We start from the raw sequence: 22,021 nt of genomic DNA on the forward strand, positions 1-22,021 counted from the left end.
TTTAATGTTTGAGTTAAAAGGAAAATGTACAGTATTTTCATTCACATTCACTGGCCATACATTACCAAATTTTCTTGTAAAATTTTCCTTTGGGTTTACCAAAACCATATAATATGAGGTCAAACCTAAACACTTTCAAATAGTATGCAATTAGGGCAGGCCCTACGTAGTTGAGGGTAAACCTAAATGTAACTGAATAGGAAAATTGTATAAAGTAGGGTCAGAATAAGCTAAGCAAAAATTCACTTGCAAAGAGAAGAGTTAGTAAATCAACCCCCTATATGTTGCTTTAAGGCATGTGCATTAACACACATTATTGGACCTTAGGGGACCAAAGCATCTTGGAGGCGCTTTGCTTTAGAAGAAAGTTTTATTTTCTCAACTTATATGCAGTGTGTAGAATTAGTAAACAGCAATGTGGCTCTGGGATGTGATCATGGCAAAAAAAAAAAGGCAAATTGGTAAACTAGACCAGTCAGTAACATAATAGCGTGAGGAGTTGTCATCAGACCAAGACCAATAAATGTAACGTATCTTATGTAACTGGACATACACAATACACACTGATTGTACAATTTTGTTTAGATCTACCAATAACTGTACTGCTTTTAGGGGCAGCCTAAATATCCATTTTCTATATAATTGCAGGCAGTCCCCAAGTTACAAACATTAGACTTACATACGACTCATACTTACAAATGGAGGAAGATAACAGGAAGTGAGAGGAAATCTACTCTTGTAAGAGTTATCATGGGAAAAAAGGTGTCTCCACTGAAGCTTTATCACCAATCCTTGTTTTCATGACAACCCAAAATTTTCAAAATCCAATAGTCACAAGGAGAGAAAGTGAGGTGAAATCTTCTGAACAGGAGCACAGACAGCAAAACAAACATTACAGGGGTGTTAATTCTTCACTATGCTATCCAAAAATTGTAATAATTCTTTTTTTGTCTGGAGCTACACGCCAACTTATGTTCCAACTTACATACAAATTCAACGTAAGAACAAACCTACAGAATCTTGTTTGTAACACGGGGACTGCCTGTACAGTTTTTGATCAATGAGATTGTATAAGAAATATATGTGCTGTCTCATACCAACGACTATGAGCAACGGAAAAAAAATGTCAGATAGAAAAGGAACATCTGAATTTGATTGGTTTCTATTGGAACCGTAACACCACTTTGATATGCAGATAGCAGCAAAAAAAATAAAAAATAAAGCAATCCCGGTGTTATGATTGATGTCTGACTGGCAGAGTCGGCAATGTTTGGCATCTGCAAAAATCTGCCAGATTATTTGCAGAGCAGATGTAAATATCATCAATATTATAGAGAAATACCACAAAACCACACAAGTACCATCGGAGTCATGTTTCCACAATGATTGTTTTTTTTTCTTTTCACACTTACACTAACATATTTTGTTAGAGGAGAAAAGAAAAGCATGTGAATAAAACATGTAGATGTATTGTACGTGGATAGAACACAGCTACTTGAGGCCTATCGTGTCTATGAAATACTAGTAACCTCATTCTCAGAACGCTGTCACTTCACACAAGGAGTCTGAGAAGGAATACATCTTCTAACTGTTTTCTCAGACGAGCCAAGTACAAGGCATATGTAAAGGTGATGAAATTCCATCACGTTATGCATTCGCACATTATTCAATAAGGTGTGAGCTGAAAATGTGTCAACAATTTCAACTCTTGGCAAGACATAATTAACTAATAATCGTATATGTCCCGTATATATTAGCAGTGTTTATTTGCATAAATTAGATGCATAATTTTGTATTTTTTAACTCATAGTATATTTCCACACAAATTTCGCAAATAATCACTTACAGATGCAAAAGAGAACACTACTTAACACTTTAAAAGTTTTATTCCGCAATTAAAAAAAGCTAATATATTACAGGTTTTCATCTTGGGAAAAAAAAGCACCTGATGAATAAAACACTCATTTGTTTATAGAAACACAAAGGGAAAAAAAATTTCCCTTTTAAATAGCAAATTGCTTTCCAGCCTTATTATTATTATAAATGTATCAATTATTTTAGGTGCATAAAATGCACAAAAATCTAGCTTTCTGCGGAAACTGTGCTGTTGTGCAACCTAGGCCAAACATACATGACATCTTTACATTGTTTGTCCCATCAAAATTAAAAGGAAAGAAAAAAATTACTCTGGGTACCACACAGAGTAAGTCAACCTAAGGCCTCATGCACACGGACGTTTTTACAGCCGCTTTTTTGAGCATTTTTTGCAGCTTAAAAAGGCCTGTCCATGTTAGTCTATGGCTTCATGCCCACCTAGGCGTTTTTGAGCTGCAAATGGCATAGGCGTTTTTAAGCTGTAAAAAAAACCCAGGACCAGTGCATTCCCTGGCGCGGAGCTAGAGCTGTAAAAACGCGAATCGCGGGAAAACGCGCAAAAACGCGCACAAACGCGCAACATATGTTCTTTGTTTTCTGAGTGCTATAGCCAAGAGATGTGTTTCTTTAAAAACGCTACTTAACGCTAACGCTAAAAAACGTGCAAAAACGCGCAAAAACGCCAATGCAAAACGCAGTAAAAATCGCGTTTTTAACGCCGATTTTTCCAGGCGTCTGAGCTAGCTTTACAGCCAGTTTTTTAAAACGTCCGTGTGCATGAGCATTTAATGTATAAAAAGCTTCACATTTATTTAGACCATGACATTCAACATTTATAGGAAAATAGCAAACCCGTTCCCAAATCTTAAAAATAGAACACCATTGTTCCCCAACTAAGGGCGCACCTCTAACAGGAGTGTGTTATAGTTGTATACATTTTGAATGTCATATGGTCTACATAAATGTAATACTCTTCATACATTAGGCTTGGCTTATTGCTCTGTGTGGTGTCCAGAGTCACTTTTTTACTTATTTTTCTTTTCTATGGGGACACCTGCCCAGATGGTGGTGGGATGAACATGCCAACCATTGCCACTGGGAGTCCCATGGATTTTTATGTATTGTTTGCCCTATCACCTCCTGAAGAAGTATAATTCAAGCTGAGCGAGTGAGTGACTGATCAGCCAATTAGAATGTATATATGTGTAATATATATATAATATATATATATATATATATATATATATATATATATATATATATATTACACATATATGCATTCTAATGGCTGATCAGTCACTCACTCGCTCAGCTTGAATTATACTTCTTCAGGAGGTGATATGGCAAACAATACATAAAAGTCCATGGGATTATATACATACTATGTGTGTTGACACAAGTTATCACTTTCTGCTTTACTCTTTCATCATCTCCAAGGATTCTGTCACAATTACCTATCCTTAAATATAAAACTATCTGCAATAATTCACATCTTACTTGTTCAACAAGAGTGAAAAACAGAAACTTGATATGAGAAAGTGCTATCCTGGCACCTCTATTGCCCCAGGCCCAGACATCTATTGTCTCATAGATAAGACACCATTATCTAACTCTGTAAAACACACATACAGTATAGATGGAACAAATATAGGTATTTTTCTGTATTATGCTGGCTATACACTGATCAAAACTGTTTAATCAACATCTGCCAAAGAGGCAGAAGTTATTGTGTCATTCTGACAGTGGTGGGTGCCGCTTTAAGATTTCAATGTCCCAACAGGAGGGAATTCCACCATCCACCTCAGCTTTAGTCTTTTGGAACCTTTTTACACTGGAGAATTTACCATCCTGTTCTGTTTTACACAGTCAGTGACAGTACAGAACACTCTTCTGTTTCCCTATGCTAGCTCAGTGTATTATGTACAATATGTGATGCCTTAGCGTTTGTCAGCCATTGCAAGAAACGTAAGCACCAGTGTCACTATTTTTCCTGACATACTATTTGCTCTGCGGGTTTTGATGTGAAGACAACGTCTTAATAATGGCACTGAGGTACATGACACCATTTCATGTAATTTTAATAGTCCTATTGCTGCATTTTTCTTTGCAAAAAAGGCTGAGATTCACTACATGTTGACATTGAGTGCTATCACCATCATGTTATCTGTCTATTGTGAAAACATCTCAAATAGGCTGCTAGAGCTTTTCGTCATGGTTATGTTCTTACCCCAACTCATTGCTATATGTTAAACAATTGTTTTTTTTAGGTATACATGAAAAAGAAAGCAGCTTGGTCTTAATGTTCAAGTGTTTTACTACTGCAAGTCTATGGGGCTGATTTATTAACTCAAAAAATTGTTTGCGGTCTTTTAGGGCAGTGGTTCTCAACCCTGTCCTCAAGTACCCCCAACAGGTCATGTGTTGGGAATTTCTCTTAGATAAAATAGCTGCCCAAAATACCAAGCCATTGACTCTAAATGAAAGCACCTATGCAAGATAAAGGAAAACCTGCAAAACATGGCCTGTTGGGGTACTTGAGGACAGGGTTGAGAACCACTGTTTTAGGGGATATCTAGAAATGCCAACTGTGCCTAAGCAGCACCCAGAATTTTTTTTTTTTTTAATAGAATTCCTTCTTAAAATTAGGTCTTATCTGCAGTGTAACATGTAATGCACTGCTGCTTCTGATCACTAGTCTCATAAGCTTTGGTGACTTCATTACTGTGCTGGAAAGAAAGCTGTACCTGAAGACCTGCAGTGCAAGGACATCCCTGTTTCTTCTTCATTCAGTCTTTGGTTCTGTGCTTTCTCCATTTCTCCTGCTGCTTCTTGTATATTACCCCACCAGGCATCACTAGTAATGAGAAGGCGGCTCTGACATGAGGAAGCAAAGCCCTGCTCCTCTGCCAATGTGCCCACCTCCATACAGAGATACAGAACAGGGTACAGTAAGGCAGTAATAGGGAAAAGAGCAGCTGCAGGGATTCCATAGGCAAGATTGATGACTAGTCTTTTGCCCTTTGCTTGCCTTTTCTGAGCATAGTCTACACAATTCAAGTACCAGAGAATGTGTGAATAAGATATAACTATATTCACTTTAAATATTCAAACATTGAATGAGCTTAACTTTATTAATCTTTATGAACATTCTCTCCTCTTTCAGTAAGTTAACCCCTATGGGTCTGATAATTATTTGAAAACAATGCACTCCCTATGCAACTGATTTCTTATCTCAACAGTTGTTAGTTGAGGGAGCTGCATGATTGCTGAGAAATACAGAGCTACCCCTAGCCCTACCCTACAAATAGCTACATTTAGTACAGTAACAAAAGTATACGATAATCAGTACAAACATGTAATAGTGTGAAAGTCGGATTAAATTGTATTTTACAAAAAAACACTGCAAACATAAGCCATAATATTTTTTCTGAAAATATGCTTTCATTTCTCTTAAGAAAGGACAGCAGGATGTCAGTATTAAGTCTATAACTACCACAGGCATTATATATGTTTCAATTCTAAAAATTTAATTTATGGTGGTTTTTAGTGAGTAAATGCTTGAATCTGTTATTGTAGTGCTTAACTGAACACTGTATTTTAAGTAATATGATTTTTTTAAATGTTTAGGTTCCAGATTTTTGTTATAATAAATATAGAAATTGAAGATTGGCCACTAGAGGGAGCTCTCATTAAATCAGTGCAATTGCTCTCCTTTTCTTAAAGTTGACATAAGCAAGCTCTCTAAATACAAAAGGGATATATATTCTATTCCTAATTCAATTTTTTAATGCTTTGTATATTTTTCCCACATTTGTGCTATAGTCTAGCCTCTGTGCAGGAGCTTCCTGTAATAAAGACCGCTCACTGCTGCTCTCTCTCTTTGTGCAGGGTAACTGGTCTTGTCTCCGCCCCCTCCTGTAGTTTTCTGCAGGGGTCTTGTAGTGTGTGGGGCTGCTGGGCCCCTCCCACCCCTCTGTTTTCTACACAGGCTATGTACAGAACAGTGATGATATAACCACTACTTTAAATAAGTAATATTTGGGGTTACAAAGGCATCTGCAGTCACAAACATTTGTTTCCAGTCACAAACATTTGTATCCAAAGATATTCCTCAGTAAACACAAAAAATGTATATTCTTTGTGTTTACTAAGCAATATCTTTGGATACAAATGTTTGTGACTGAAGTTAAAGCTATTAAAATAAGCTATCATTTTCAATGAGTAAGCCAACACATAGACATGCTTTGTGAGAAGGATCAGTACAGCACAGCCACTATACAGCACCACAAAGTAAAAAGCAGAATGCAATGGCCGTACCAGTGCATATATTACAAATATATATATATATATATATATATATATATATATATATTTTTTTTTTTTTTTTTTAAACCCTTTAACCACTTCAGCTCTGGAAGAATTTACCCCCTTCCTGACCAGAGCACTTTTTTGCGATTCGGCACTGCATCGCTTTAACTGACAATTGTGCAGTCATGCAACGTGGCTCCCAAACAAAATCGACATCCTTTTTTTTCCCACAAATAGAGCTTTCTTTTGGTGGTATTTGATCACCTCTGCGGCTTTTATTTTTTGCGATATAAACAAAAAAATTGCAACAATTTTGAAAAAAAAAACGCATTTTTTACTTTTTGCTATAATAAATATCCACAAAAAATATATAAAAAAAATTTTTTTCCTCAGTTTAGGCCGATACGTGTTCTTCTACATATTTTTGGTAAAAACAAATCTCAATAGGCATATATTGATTGGTTTGCACAAACGTTATAGCGTCTACAAAATAGGGAATAGTTTTATGGCATTTTTATTGATACATTTTTTTTTTACTAGTAATGGTGGCGATCAGCGATTTTTATCCTGACTGTGACATTATGGCGGACACATCGGGCAATTTTGACACATTTTGGGACCATTGGCACTAATACAGTGATCAATGTTAAAAAAAAATGCATTGATTACTGTAAAAATGTCACTGGAAGTATAGGGGTTAACCACTAGGTGGCGCTGTAGGGGTTAAGTGATTCTAACTGCGGGGGGAAGGGGTGGTGTGTGACACGTCACTGATCACCGATTACAGGGTGCGCTGATCAGTGACAGTGTCATTAGGTAGAACGGGGAGAAGCTTGTTTACATTAATACCTCCCCGCTCTTCCTCACCGTGACACGATCGCGGGTATGCCCGCGGACATGGAGTGCACAGGACCCGTGATCGCGGGCATGGATCTCCTGGCGCATGCGTGCAAGCCGCTTCTTAAAGGGCAATGTACAGGTGCGTTAATCTGCCTGTACCTGCCCTTCTGCCGCAGTATATCTGCGTGAGGTGGTCGGTAAGCGGTTAACACTTATTGCTAAGACTATTTCCATCAAACTGATGTCTTTTTATGCTTATCATAAAATAATGAAAAAAAAAAAGGTATACATTTATTTTTTAAATGTTTAACATATCTGCATGAAATGCAAATTTAAACATTCATGCTTTTATAACACAACAAAAATGTAAAATGCAGTCACCTATAGAAACAGAATTTGTCCCCCAATAAATGAAAAGCTAGTTAGCTGCTGTGGGTTAGTGTGCAGTGCATATCATTACTGCTCTCTGCACTCTTATTACCCACCCCAGCTGCATTTATACCAGTTGGAAAATCAAAGAGCTCTTCAGAAGGGTGAAAAAAACCTACGGCAATTTGGCCTTATAAGCAAGGTCGAATTTCAGTCGTACACTTCCCCCCGCCATTCCACTTTAACAACGTTGTTTCTTATGACCCCAGATCTTTGTAGCTGCTCAGTTACCAATAACCTGTGTGAAATAAGTAAGAGCCTATTCACACTAGTGCAGATTTCCAGCACTGCAATCCATGCCTGGTTGCCACTAAAATATATAGAAGTCCAAAGGGGGCGATTTACACCACTGTACCCCAGCTCTTAGCACAGTCCCACAACGCTATCACATTTTTTTTTTGCAACAAGCTAAAACTAATAGATCATGTGTTTACTGTGTACTAAGCAACACAAGTGTCCAAACCCTTTCTATCAGGAAAGAAAACACAAAAATAGCTAAACTTGTGTGCTCCATTGCACTTGTATAATACAGGTTTCTGCTGCTTAACATACTACATGTACAATCACATCAAGGAAACACAGAACTGGTATTAGAATCGATTATATATATATATATATATATATATATATAAAATCAAGAAATAGTATATAAATGGAAATGATCTTATACTTTAGGTTTGCCTGCCACGTAAGATAACGACATAGGAAGCTCAAAAACCATAGAAATCCTTTTTTTTTATACATCTGAGCCAGCATTAAAGCTATATTGACCAATTACAGACTGGTAAATCAAACCTTACTTAAGATACAATGACCTTGTGCAAGCTGCAAATGATTTAAAAGGAGTGTTTGGGTGTGCAGTCGTATGTCGCGTTAATAAGGAAATATCCCAGCATGCTGGAAAAATGTCTGTTTAATGTAAAAAAAAATAATAATAATTCAAGATGGAAGAATTTATTACAGTCTACCTATTTTTTAGGAATAAGCTAATTCTATCATCATATCAGGCAATAGATCTGCCTGTATACTAAAGCAGCAAACGCTGCACGTTTGTCATGGCGGTAACATGTTCCTCCAAATTCAAATGCTCAAAGAAGAGAATTATGTACGTTGCCATTGATTACTTTGTTGTGAAAATGCTGACTGTCTGGCTCTCATGTTAATCCAATAGTTGCAAAACATTTGGAGTCGCTGTGGTTGATTTAGCAAAGGCAAAGAAGCTCTTCTCTTTGCAAGGGAATGTTTCCCTTTGCAAGGATTTCCCCCAGACCTTAGTGAAAGATGTGAAGATCTGCTGACTTCCATCAGTCAAACATATGCAAATAATAATAATAATATTTTTTTTTTCCATAGCGCTTGAATGGGTATTCTTTGTAAAGTGAATTTTCACCACATTCACTAAGCAAATGGAAAAAAAACCCTTCCAAAGTGCAAAGTCTCTTGCAAAATGAACAGACTATTTGCCTTAGTGAATCAACCCCACTAATCAGAAACACCAGATGCAGTGGCATAGGTGAGAGTGCATTTGGGATCGTCTGGTGTGCATACTTGTACAGGTCAGTGGCTCAAAGTATTGAAGCCATTGGATCACCATGATAGCAAGGCAAGAAGAAGGGGTCAACATTGGCAACCCATCTACTCTCCCCAATGTAAGTTTTATTTAATCATATAGATAATGTTGTATTAGCGGAGTTCCTTATAAGCACAAGAACATGCAAAGAAAAGGATCACAGCAGCCAATCACAATTCAAAATTTTCAGATCTGGCAAAATGTATTTCAGATGTGGTATGGGATGCTATCTCTGCACATCATTGTTATTACAATTTGCATTGATTTACTCAATATTTTTCCATTTGCAAGTGCAACATCTAAAACATCAATGTTCACTTTCCAAAATCTACTTAAAGAAAAAGTGAAGCTACACCTCAAGACAACCAATCAGATTCCATCTTCCATTCTACCATGGCAGGTGAAACCTGACCGGTGGCTGTGGGCACTGGGCCCACTACACATCCGCTCCAACTCCCATAAATCAGGGCCATTGTTATAGAGCCAGTAAAACTGTTTGGAATTATTGCTTCTGCATCACATCGAAAGACTTATGTTTCTATTACCTAAGAGTGAGCTACACAAACCTACATACATTATTTTTAGCACTTCGGCAAGATGGAAATATTTAGCAGCGCTTTAACTTCAGGTCAGAATTTACTTGTGTACACAGTTATTATAATGGCAAATTCGCAGAGTTCATTTGAATAAGGAAATAACACTGACAGGTTATTACTATGAAAAGGTCGGCACTGTAGTAAAAACAATTCTCAGTCAATGTGCTAGCGTTTTATGTGAGTTTTAAAGAGATTAAAACGTCTTTGAAATATATTATGGCAGTATATAAATAAAGGGAATTAAGTCGGTAGGGTAAAAAATGGGTTAAACATTAACATCAAACTATTGTTCTAAGAAAAGCGGATACATAATAACTAGGAAAAGTAAGCACTCGGCAATTTAATATTTTGTCAAAATGTAGTTCAACATCCCAGACTAATTACCTCTTCATACAAACACTCTCTGAGGCTATTTACACTATTGATTGGAATAGAGTAGATAATGGTTGCCTTCCAGTACATTATAGTCATTTCTATACTACAGGAAACCAATATAGGCTATGGGGAAGAGTGGGAAATGGATGATTCAAAAATAAATGGTACGCACACCATACGAAGGTCAAAGTCTTTCTTGTAATCCCTTTTCTGCCATAACTCTGTTATTTGGAATTTATGGTACGGGTAGAAAGAACACGACTTGAAACTGAAAGGTCTAATCAGAGGGGTATGTAGGCGTTCAGTATTGTCACTTTGACTTTTGTGGGTTTTATGTATGTATGTGTACTATATTTTTTTTTTCTCTAATAATAGGTTAGAGGCTTATAAAATGGTCTAACTGCAATAATAAGTTAAAGGTGTGATTTAACGAGTTATTATGTACTTAATAAAATGATGGGTGGGTGCCTACGTTTACCCCATCCAATCAATCAAGGCATGGGCAAATCCTATATAACATTAGTCATCTGTTCAAATGACTGCAGTGTCCAGAGGGTGCATGATCCCAGAAGCTCATACATATACATGTAAAAAAAAAAAAAAAAAACATGTACAAAAAAAATAACACTGCATGTGAATATTGTTCATCAACTTGGCATAAAACTTTTTTTTGTTATGCTTTTGCTGTTCTGTGAAACATGTATTATAGTGTTAAGTGGAATTCATATCTGATTTTACCATCTAACCCCCAGCTGAGCCTCTTCTGGATCTGGAATATAGATTTTTTGCTAACAAAAGAATAAAAAAGGTGTTAAAAAAAAATTGTGTCGGTTTGCTTTATAATATATTTACATTATACCTAAGAGTATGTTCCAATGTCCTTTTCTTATATCAAGACAGCTAGATAGATTGGTAGATAGCTAGATAGCTAGATAGATAGATAGATAGATAAAAAAAAACTGAGATAGATAGATAGATAGATAGATAGATAGATAGATAGATAGATAGATAGATAGATAGATAGATAAAATTAAGATACTAAGATAGAGATAGATAGAGAAAAATTGTGAAAATAAGATAGAGATAGATAGAGAAAAATTGTGAAAATAAGATAGAAATAGATAGCTAGATAAAATGGAGATACTGAGATGGAGATAGATAGATAGATAGATAGATAGATAGATAGATAGATAGATAGATAGATAGATAGATAGATAGATAGAGAAAAATTTAGAAAATTAGATAGAGATAGATAGATAGATAGATAGATAGATAGATAGATAGATAGATAGATAGATAGATAGATAGATAGAATGGGGATACTGAGATGGAGATAGATAGATAGATAGATAGATAGATAGATAGATAGATAGATAGATAGATAGACAGACAGACAGACAGACAGACAGACAGACAGACAGATAGATAGATAGATGAATAAAGACAGACGGGGAAGTATGTGTGAAGGAGCAATAGATAAGAGCGATAGATCGATAGAACGTGTGAAAATAAATCTAAGCTATCTAAATATCAAAACAGACTACGACCATAATAAACAATATGTACTGTTCCTAATATAAAATTCTCAGTCCGCGCATATTTGATGGTTCATATATATGCAAGGCCTCTCAGCCTTGTCCAAACACTGAACTGCGCAATATAATGCAGCCAAATATTTTTTATATTTTGTAAAAATAGACAAACAAGCTATTTGTAAACTTTAATTAATGTATAACTAAAAATGTTACTAAAAAAAAAATTAAAAGTAGTCAGGAAATTTAAAAAAATACTAGTAATAGAGATATGTCCAATTTAGTTGTCTTCTTAATTCCGAGTAGAGGGCTAATTTAGGAGAGGAGCAATTTTCATTCCAGTCTGTGTTCACTGGAAACATGCAACCAATTTGAGGGAAATTTTCTCCATTAGCAAATCAGCCCCTGCGTGTTTATCTGGTTTATTTCTTTAAAACTATGACATCACGGCTACATCTTAGGAGGTTAGTGGCTATAAGAAAAATAAAAAACCTACTGTCATTTAACAGGACATTTTTGACTGCTCCCCACCCTTCTTTGACAGCTCATTATACAGCATTATACAGCAAGCATAGGATCAGAATATTGAATTTTGAACCCTGCTTTAAATGACGTATTAGTGGGTGGAGATCTGAAAGAAGGCGAGAACATCAATTCCTATGACTATTAGCTGATCTTCCATCATATAATATGTGCCACGTAGGAACTTTTGACATTTACAAGATCTGTTCTTTGCCAAAATTTTAACATTACTACTGTTCATCTTTAGATGCCTATCAAAGATTAGTGATAACGAGCATGTTTTCCTACTATATCAAGCAAAATAAATAAAAAAAAAAATAATAAAAAACATTCAAGAACCTGCAATATAATCATCTAAAACTGTATTTATCATTATTGCGATAACAGTGTTGTTTTAGCTGCAAACATCATAACTTTGCAGTATATTGATACCACCTACAGCAACAATATGCCAAATATTTGAAGTTTTGGCACACTTCACTTAAATCCAATTGTAGAGTGCAGCAAAATATCAAGGCAAAACAGTTTTTCCTTACTCATGCAGAAAAATAACAGATCAAAAGCCATGTCTAAATGATATAATCAAATATATGACAACTTCCCATCCATCTGGTTGGGGGACTCTTGAGTCGATGCGTGAAATAATGATTATCGCATAGTCCAGCGGTATTACCAGGCTTAATGTGCAATAACAAATAGTTTAACAAGCTAAACTACAAAATTCCATGCTCACATACGTAGAATGTATTTCCATTCATTGAAAATGCAAAGGTGTATAAAAAATATATGTACCAGAGAGATAGCAAGAGTTGGGCATTTACCGGCTCCTCAGCTTTAAAGTTTTTTGCAGTTTTTGCTGCGGGGAGGGGGATCCTACCTATAAATTCACTTTTTTTTTTTTTAAATCCTGCATATTGGAATTTTGCTACGTAAGGCCGTACGCTGCCTCAACTGTTTAAGCCTATAAATAAAAGTCCATAAACATATTTTACTATAACCCTTATCATACCTGATTTTTACAATAACTATTTGTATTTTCATGGCATATACATATGCATTTTATTATTTTTACTGCAGAGAAAAAATAAAAAAAAATTCAGCTTTTTATTTATTATAAACATCATATATTAAAGAGTTGCGTTAAAAAAAAAAAAAATCTAACAAATGGAATTATATACAAGATATAGCAGAAGGAAAGATATTTACTAACATTTATAGGTGATCTTTAAAAGACGCTGAAGACTTTTTTTTTTTTTTTCGTCTTTTTTTTATCTTTTCAACTGAAACAATATGCAAAAATGTTCAGCTACTCTAGCCTTGAAAGTCAATAAATAAAAAGCAATTTAAATTACATTTAACAGCATTTTGGCTAATGGCTATAATTTGTCACAGAGTATGCCCTGCCACTATTGAAATTTAGACATACTTTAATTGCCCATGGGGTAAGATGGCTAATTACGACAAAAAGTTTAGCCTTCACCATACAGTATGACATAAGGATCAGCGCAGGCTCTTTCAAATGTTCACTGGGAGAATTATCTTTGCCTGCTCTTTATCAGTGCAATCAGCTCATCTAAATCATTTATTAAAAGACATGAAGTCTATTGTATACAAATCCTTCATAGATGACTATTTTACATTTAAAAAGAACTATAGCACCAGCTATTACCTAGCTAATACAAAGAATAATATTCCCTTATTTTTCATGTATTTGCACAGATTATTTTGGAGACATATAAGAAAGGTAATTAATACTTTAGTCTCAAAAACAGCACTTTAAACATTTTTTTAAGTTTATAATGAGTAAAGCCAAGTCAGCTGGAAAGAAATGGTCTAAAAAAAAAAACCACTAAGTGTGTAAAAATGATCATTAATTAGATGTATCAGAGGGTTTTAGCCAAATAAGTAGTCAATAAAAATGTAAAAAAACAATAAAAATTACAAAAAATGTAAAAATAAAGGGGAAAAAAATGTGATAGTACACATCCAGGGCAACTTGTATCCATTTACATCCAGCTCGATTAACACCTGTGTGGTTTTAGGTTACATGTTCTTGCAGAGCAAATGTCAAATGAAGGCATTTGCAGAGACCTTAGGAATTTTAAGGAAAGGAAGAAAAAAAAAACATAATGGACTTAACCCCTTCATCACCAAAGCTTATCCTTCCCCGAAAGCTCATCCTTCCCCGTGCACATATTACCATGTTACACAGATTCTAAAAAAATATCGCTATGACATATAGTTAAACCGACTTTGACTATTATATTAAAAAATATATATATATAATTTTTTTTTTCCAGTAGGTAAGATGTTGGCATCACTTGGACACCTTTCTAAGCTTTAGTCTAATGGAGACTGTTGGATTTTTATCTAAATGCAATTTTAAAATTAATTAAAGAAAAATACAAAACATATTTTACATGTTTTTTCCCCCCTTCTGTTTCCATCTCCTAATTCACTTTTGTTTCAATGGTCTAAATTATTTCCCTTAAATTAAAAACGTGTCACTGGAGAGCAAAGGTTATGCAGTGAGGTTAAATGCTTGTGGCCACTTATAATAAACAGAAAATGGCTTTGAGAAAGAACAGGGAACAATTGTTGTATATTGATTCATTTTGCACACTGTATAGCCAAACTATAAGAAACCTATTGTTAATAAGAAATAAGCAGCAACAAAAAAATTCCAATATTAAAAAGGTGCCTAAATGTCCCATAAATTAAAACAATAGGTAACTCCGAGGCTGTGTTTACCAATGGGGTCAATGGAATATTTATAAACACTTCATTCAGATATGTGTGATATACACATACAAAGTTTTATATGTATTTCATACACATGCATGGGCACACACAAACACAATAATATATACATACAAGATGAAAACAATGTGTGTATATGTATATATTTATAGATAGATATCTCTCTCTCTCTATATATATATATAGAGAGAGAGATATCTATCTATATATAGAAATATATCTATAAAGATAGATCTAAATCTATCTATATAGGATATAGATATAGCTATATATAGATATATTTTACATATAGACCTAAATTTATATATATATATATATATATATATTTTTTTTTTTATTACATTTTTATGAAAAATAAACTTTAAAAGTAGCCTTTCCTAAAGCTAATTTAATTAAAGCCATGATAAATAATTATAAACAGACTATTAACAAAATAAGCTAATAAATAAAAGACATGGCTGAACTCACGTAAAAAAAAGTATAAGATAAGTAATGATGTGGGGGAAAAAAAAAATGTATATATATATATATATATATATATATATATATATATATATATATATATATATATATATATATTTATTTATTTTTTAATGTAGAGAGCACCATAGAACACAAATAATCCCATCTCCAATTCAAGAGGAAGGGCCCCAAACACAGCAATTTCTGCTGTGGCTTGAGCATAGCATGGGGAATGCTGATGTGCTCTGGAGTCTGCTGTGCATGCTAAAGATTCATTCCTCAAATAGTGGCCCTCCTGAGCTGAGCATTAAACAGGGACAAAGAGGCAAACAGCGGGGGCTTCTATTCATGCTTCAAAACTCAAAGCTGTAAAGCCAGCCAAAACCATGGCCATTAAATGATGCACGTTTAAACCATCCAAACTCTCTTTTTATTTCTCTTTAACCTATTCCCTAATATCTTAAGTCTTTTGATCCTGCAGTGGTCTACTCCAGCAAATGTCAGACTAGAGCACATCAGTATTAAAAAAAAAATCAAAAAACAAAAAAAACAGCTATTTAGAAACCAAACTGTGATTCCCATAGTATTACAATATTGAATGGAGTGCTGCCTATTAAAAATAAGAAAGAGCAAGAGATTGGATTAAATGTGATGCTTTTCTTTTCACCTTGCGCTTGTAACAGGGGGAATCAATCTAAAATAACCAAGCATCAATCCACACACAACCCTAACCTGCATCTGAAAATGTGGAGGAATTAAAAAAATAAAAATAAAAAAAATAAAGCAAAGACAATAAACTGAGGGATTTGTGAAAATAAAGTTATATTAGATTGCATTTCACATTTTCAAAAACATACAAAATAGATTCATGCAAGAAATAAATACATTACAGAAAAGTTTTTTTTTTTCTTTTGTTGTTGTTTTCAGAAACCTTGAATGATTTTAGAATAACAAAGCTATTCAACATGAATAAAACATTCAATAAAACATCCCATAGAATCCAAATAAGTATGATTGCATGCGTGTGTGTGTGTGTACTAATATATAACTCTATATTTTATATATATATATATATATATATATATATATATATATATATATATATATATATATATATATATATATATATATATATATATATATTTATTATATACATACATATATACATATATATTTACTATAAACAAACATGTATATACATATATATATATATATATATATATATATGTATATATATATATATAAAATACACAAACACACACACACACAATAAAGCTGTACAATTTACAATAGATTATTGCAGAATTAACAGAGAAAATAAACCACATGGCATCTCAGGTAAATGAACCAAAAACTAAAATCGTGTTCCCATGTACAACCTGAAATATTAAGCATTCTTTATATGTATGGAAGTGTGTAAATATACACAGCACAGATGCACAGTATGCTACTATACACTTGTGAAAGGTGGTAACCCCTAATGATAATAAGGTAAAGGGTTATATATCTCTTCTAGGGTAAATTGAACAGTAAACATTGATTACCCTCTGTCCTTGCCCTGCAGGCAGCTCCTATTAATTAACTGATAGCATTTTATCAGGACTATAATGGGAACGAATACTTCCTCTTTTGTATAGGTAAAAATAAAGGATTGTAAATTTGTATGCACACTTTGCAATTGAACGTCCAAGAAGTGATATTTGATAGATAAAAAAAACGGTTTCTGGGTTTAAAGATCAATTTAAGTATTGCCTAATCAGGCTGCAAAAAAAAAAATGGTTCCAGCAATGCCTCTTTGTACTGGCTAGCCTTAGCAAATAGAAAATTAATTAAAATGAGGTTCTAAGAATATGTGGCTTGATTTTTATTATGTGCTGATCAAGTACTGAAGCTATTCCTTTGACAAGAATAGATATATATTTTGTTTTTTAACAGAAAAGGCATTTTTAACAGGTAACATCCCTAAAGGAGGAAACAGCTTATGCACAAAGTGTATAATTAAATGTATATACCTTCTTTGTTGGTTTGTTGGCTCTTTGATTTTTCCCAAGGTGTGATAGACTTGTCGTCTTCCTCTCCCTCCATCAATGATTTCTCATTAGGCAGGTACCAGGTAGAATTATGCTCTGCCATGAGAGAGTCAAGGTCTATCGTACTCATAGAATTTTTGACATTGTCAGAGCAACAACTGTTCAATTCACTGTCCACATTTTGAGCAGTACAGTCACTTTTTTTATTTTTCATCCCCAAGGGCTGGTCTTCAGAAATGCTGAACTGCTGTCTCTGAAGCTGGATCTGTGCTTGGAGTATCTCTAAAGGGTGAATCTCATCCTGGGTCGATGTGCTAGTAGGAGTGCGGACCTGTTCCATCCCTGGGGTGCCAGGGTGGCCAGCCCCGGTACTGCTCAACCCATAACTGTCCGGGAGAGAGGTAGTGTTATTTAGTAAATTTAGACCCATGGGTTTTTGTCCATTAAGAAGTCCGTGTTCACTCCGCTGAATTTTTGGAGACCCTGTTACCAAAGGACAGTTATTGGGTTTTGATATGTTATTATCTGAACTAGAAGAAACTTCATCTTCATTGCCATAAGTGGTGTTGACATCTTCGGAGAAGTCAACATGAGGTGAGCTACTATCTGATTTAGTCACACTTTGAATTCCACTGTCCAAAGATGACATGAGGTCAGGTTGGTCACTCAGAAGTAGCTCATTACTTTTCCCCCAAGATGGAGAGGTCAGGGGCTTATCATGAGGAGTGCCACCAGGTTCTACTTGATTGGCAGTTTGGCCCTGCTGCCCTGGGCTCACAACTGCGCCCCCACTGTCTGCAGAATACTTATCAAAGTAGTTACCTGGGCTTACATGTCCGCTGTCTCTTTTTCTCCGACCCCTCCCTCGTCCACCTCCAGTCACTGGTTTGCCATCATTGCCAGGAGTGACTTCAATGTTGTAGTTTGGGGAAAGACTAGTTTCTCCCTGTGTGGGTTGCGATGTCCCACTCTGCCCTGTAGATTTACTGTTATTAGTTGTAGCACCAGGACCCTGATTGCCTTGAGAAGAGCCCCCAGAGAAATAATCAGAAGTAGAGCTATTCCCACTGTTGCCATTCAGCTCAGTCTCTGTTTGGCTCAATTTTCTCTTTCCCTCTGCTTGGCTTTTTTTATTAAATGTCACATTGAGGTTTGGTGCACCTAAGCTAGCAATCATATTCTGACAAGCTGTAGAAAGGGCAGCTAAGCAACTTTGTCCAAACATGTTTTCCTTTGCATTAGCCTTACTGAATGAACCAAGTGAAAGTGCCCCTAATTTGCTGGCTGTTGAGCGCTGGCTAGCTTGAAAATCGGACTGTGGTGGGTATGAACTCGGGGATGAATTTACACCAGGTGGGTTATGAGGTGTCGTCTGTCTATTTGATCCAACAAATGGGAATCCTGGCTGTTGGCCTATAGCTGGTGCTGCAAAGTCTGGAGCGCCCCTTCTGTCAGCTGGGGTACTGTTCATGCCCACACCACCTCCCGGTGATTGCATTTGGGAAAGGTTAGCCATGTTGTTTCCATACTGTGAGTGCATACCCGGAGAATGTAAGGCAGGAACATGTCCTTCTCCTGGTAGCCCCAGCGGCTCCTGCATACCCATTCTGTTGACACCCGGCCTAAAAAGCATGTTTGATCCATTTTGCTGCAAATTAATATCATGGGATGTAGGATCTGTAGGGAGATTTGACCCAGCCATTCTCCTTTGCAAAATGTCACCTGGTGGGTGAGGTCCAGGAAACCAAGCATTTTCCTGGCCTACATGTGGATTCTGAGGATCAAAGCTACCAATCCTCCCTCCTTCACGATCAAAGTTAGGCGGTGGAATACTCCCCACTTGACCTCCATGGACAATGCCGCTTTGATTAACATCGCCATGATGGCCCAATTGCTGCAAATTAGCTTGTCTCATTCTTTGCTGTTGGTTTCTGGAAGCCATTTGTTTAATCATCATTGCAGCATTCTGTCTCTGTTGTAATGACTGGTGATCCGAGCCTGGGTGCTGTAGAGCTGGGCCAGGGGGGAAGCTGTCTGGCACTTGAGGAGGGTATTCCCCTGGGAGGCCAGGGTAGGTGGAGGGAGAAAGGTGACTGTCAATGCCGGCATTGTGAATGCTGTTGTTATTCCAGGCAGCACAGTTCTCAACCCCGTGATTATTTGAAAAGTCAAACCTGGGCCTTTTGGTGACATTCATATATGGGGCATCAAAGTGTTGCAATCTTTGATTTGGAGGTTGTTGCGGAGGTCCCTGCTGCATATTGAACATGGACTCAGAATAGGGATGCATATTTCTATTCTCTAGTCTTTGAATGGGGTACTCAAACTGCGTATGCTGGTTCTGCATTACTGGTCCATTGTCTGGCAAGTTTGGGTTAGAGGTATTGCCTTCAGTTTGCTGCTGCCTGGCAATCGCTGGCGGGCATGAGTTTTGTCTGGCAATCAAACCTGTCTGTTGCTGCTGCTGCTGCTGTTGGAGGAGGGGGTGTCTGGCATTGACTGCAGGCTCCATGCCCACAGGTATCTTACGAGCACCTCCAAACCTCTCAAAGAACACCCCATGCTGCTGCTGTTGCTGCTGTTGTGGGTGAACTTTGGACATGCCCACCATGCCGGGAGGTCTAGGCAACACAGAAGCACCGGGGAAGGCGCTGTTGGGAACCTGCCGACCAGCACCGTAATGACCCTCGGATTCGGAAGGAGAAAACACAGGTACCTCAAAGTGTCCGGACGGGCCGTCGCTGGGATAATTGTATTCCAGAGCATCGACGCCTGCTTGGTTGTGGATCCTTCTTTGTTCCAGGTTGTGGGAATCCGAAGAAGTGGATGCAGGAAGCCCATGGAAAGAGGCAGCACGGTTGGGAGACTGGTCTAGGGGAAGGCAAGGGGCCGGGACAGCGTGGTTGGAGGCGGTGGAGTTGGCGTGCTGGAAATCGGGTAGGTTGCCCGATCTCTGCTGTCCAAAGCCCTCACCCGATTGCTGGCCCTCGGGCATCTGTTCGTAGCCTTCTCCGAAGCCTTGCTGGTTGCCAAGGTTGTTGTTGTAAGCCATGAGCCGGCCACCGTGCAGACAGGAGGCGGTGGGCTCAGGCCCAGCAAAGTTGGCAGGGAAGTGGGGGTGATGCTGGTGAGGGTTGGGGTGACTGTGATGGTGATGAGGAGGTTGGTTGTTGAAGAAGCCATGGACAGGCTGCATCCCAGCAGGGTGGAGATCCGAGTGTCCCCTGGTATGGTATCCATAAGGCTCTCCTCCGTTGAGGTTGAGGTTAATGCCCAGCATGGCAGGCTCGCCCAGGGCTCCCATGGCAGGATCCACAGCCCCGGACGTGCCCCCGGGGTGGAAGGCAGCGCTCTTGAAGTGGGCGCTCATGGCGAAGTTCCTCTCTCCTTGGCCGGCGGCGGAGCTGCTGCTAGTGCTGCTGCTTCTGCTATTGATCTGCGGCTCAAACTGCTCCAGCCCGAACATCATTCCCGGGAGGGGGGAAGCATGCAGCGATCGGGGACACGGAGGAGCTCACATGGTGCGCTGGGGGGACCGGGGAGGAGGATGAGGATGATGAAGAGGAGGAGGATGGGGGTGATCAGCGCTCCTCCTGGATGTCCGGAGCGGGCTCGGTGACAAGTCTCATGGTAGAAGAAGAAGGCTGGCTGTGCCGATGTGTGACTGTGTGTCTCCTCTCCCCTCCGATCAGCGAGCAACAAGTTTAGCATTTCAGCAATCCATTCCTCGCACTAGCGGCCAGCCAATGTCAGCAAGGAGGGGGCGTGGCCTGCGCTTAAGGTGGTCCTGATCTATTACAACACCGAGCACGCCGGGCTGCCATTGATTGCCATCCTAGCCCAGCCACTGCCGCTGACTTCTCAGCTCCTACCAGGGCACGGCCAGCGCCAGCGGTATCCTTTTGTCTGCCACCGGGGAGCCGGAGGAATGGGGGGTCTCCTTAATGCATTGCCTGGAGTTGGTGATCCCCAGTGTTGGCAGCTGTCACTCCCAAAATTCACCCCAATCACAGCCTGGAGATCACCCCGATAATTACCTCCATCAAACCCTGGAGATCACCCCAACATTTACCTCCATCAAACCCTGGAGATCACCCCAATATTCACATCCATCAAACCCTGGAGATCACCCTAATATTCACCTCCATCAAACCTTGGAGATCACCCCCAATATTTACCTCCATCACAGCCTGGAGATCACCCCCAATATTTACCTCCATCAAACCCTGGAGATCACCCCAACATTTACCTCCATCAAACCCTGGAGATCACCCCAATATTCACATCCATCAAACCCTGGAGATCACCCCAATATTCACATCCATCAAACCCTGGAGATCACCCCAATATTCACATCCATCAAACCCTGGAGATCACCCTAATATTCACCTCCATCAAACCCTGGAGATCACCCCGATATTCACCTCCATCAAACCCTGGAGATCACCCCCAATATTCACCTCCATCAAACCCTGGAGATCACCCCCAATATTTACCTCCATCACACCCTGGAGATCACCCCAATATTTACCTCCATCACACCCTGGAGATCACCCCCCATATTCACCTCCATCAAACCCTGGAGATCACCCCAATATTCACCTCCATCAAACCTTGGAGATCACCCCCAATATTTACCTCCATCACAGCCTGGAGATCACCCCCAATATTTACCTCCATCAAACCCTGGAGATCACCCCCAATACTTACCCCCATCAAACC

At 37.9% G+C, this 22,021-nt stretch overlaps 1 protein-coding gene across 2 annotated transcripts in view; it reads right to left on the reverse strand.

Annotated features, from left to right (window-relative positions):
- MN1 (MN1 proto-oncogene, transcriptional regulator) overlaps nt 1–21,010 on the reverse strand; it is an 86,186-nt gene extending 65,176 nt beyond the window's left edge. Inside the window, exon 1 of one of the 2 annotated variants that reach the window (XR_013263837.1) lies at nt 17,282–21,010. Coding sequence is in view for 1 of the 2 variants with exons in the window: in XM_077461410.1 (XP_077317536.1) it covers nt 17,282–20,768 (3,487 nt within the window). In the remaining variant the exon portion in view is untranslated. The remainder of the gene's footprint in view (nt 1–17,281) is intronic. The other variant, XM_077461410.1, reaches the window with a different exon arrangement.
- Between the last annotated feature and the right edge of the window lie 1,011 nt (nt 21,011–22,021).

This window comes from Lithobates pipiens, unplaced genomic scaffold, assembly GCF_037356315.1.
Source record: "Lithobates pipiens isolate NorthernLeopardFrog02 unplaced genomic scaffold, aLitPip1_a1.2 Scaffold_3, whole genome shotgun sequence".
Lineage (NCBI taxonomy): Eukaryota > Metazoa > Chordata > Amphibia > Anura > Ranidae > Lithobates > Lithobates pipiens.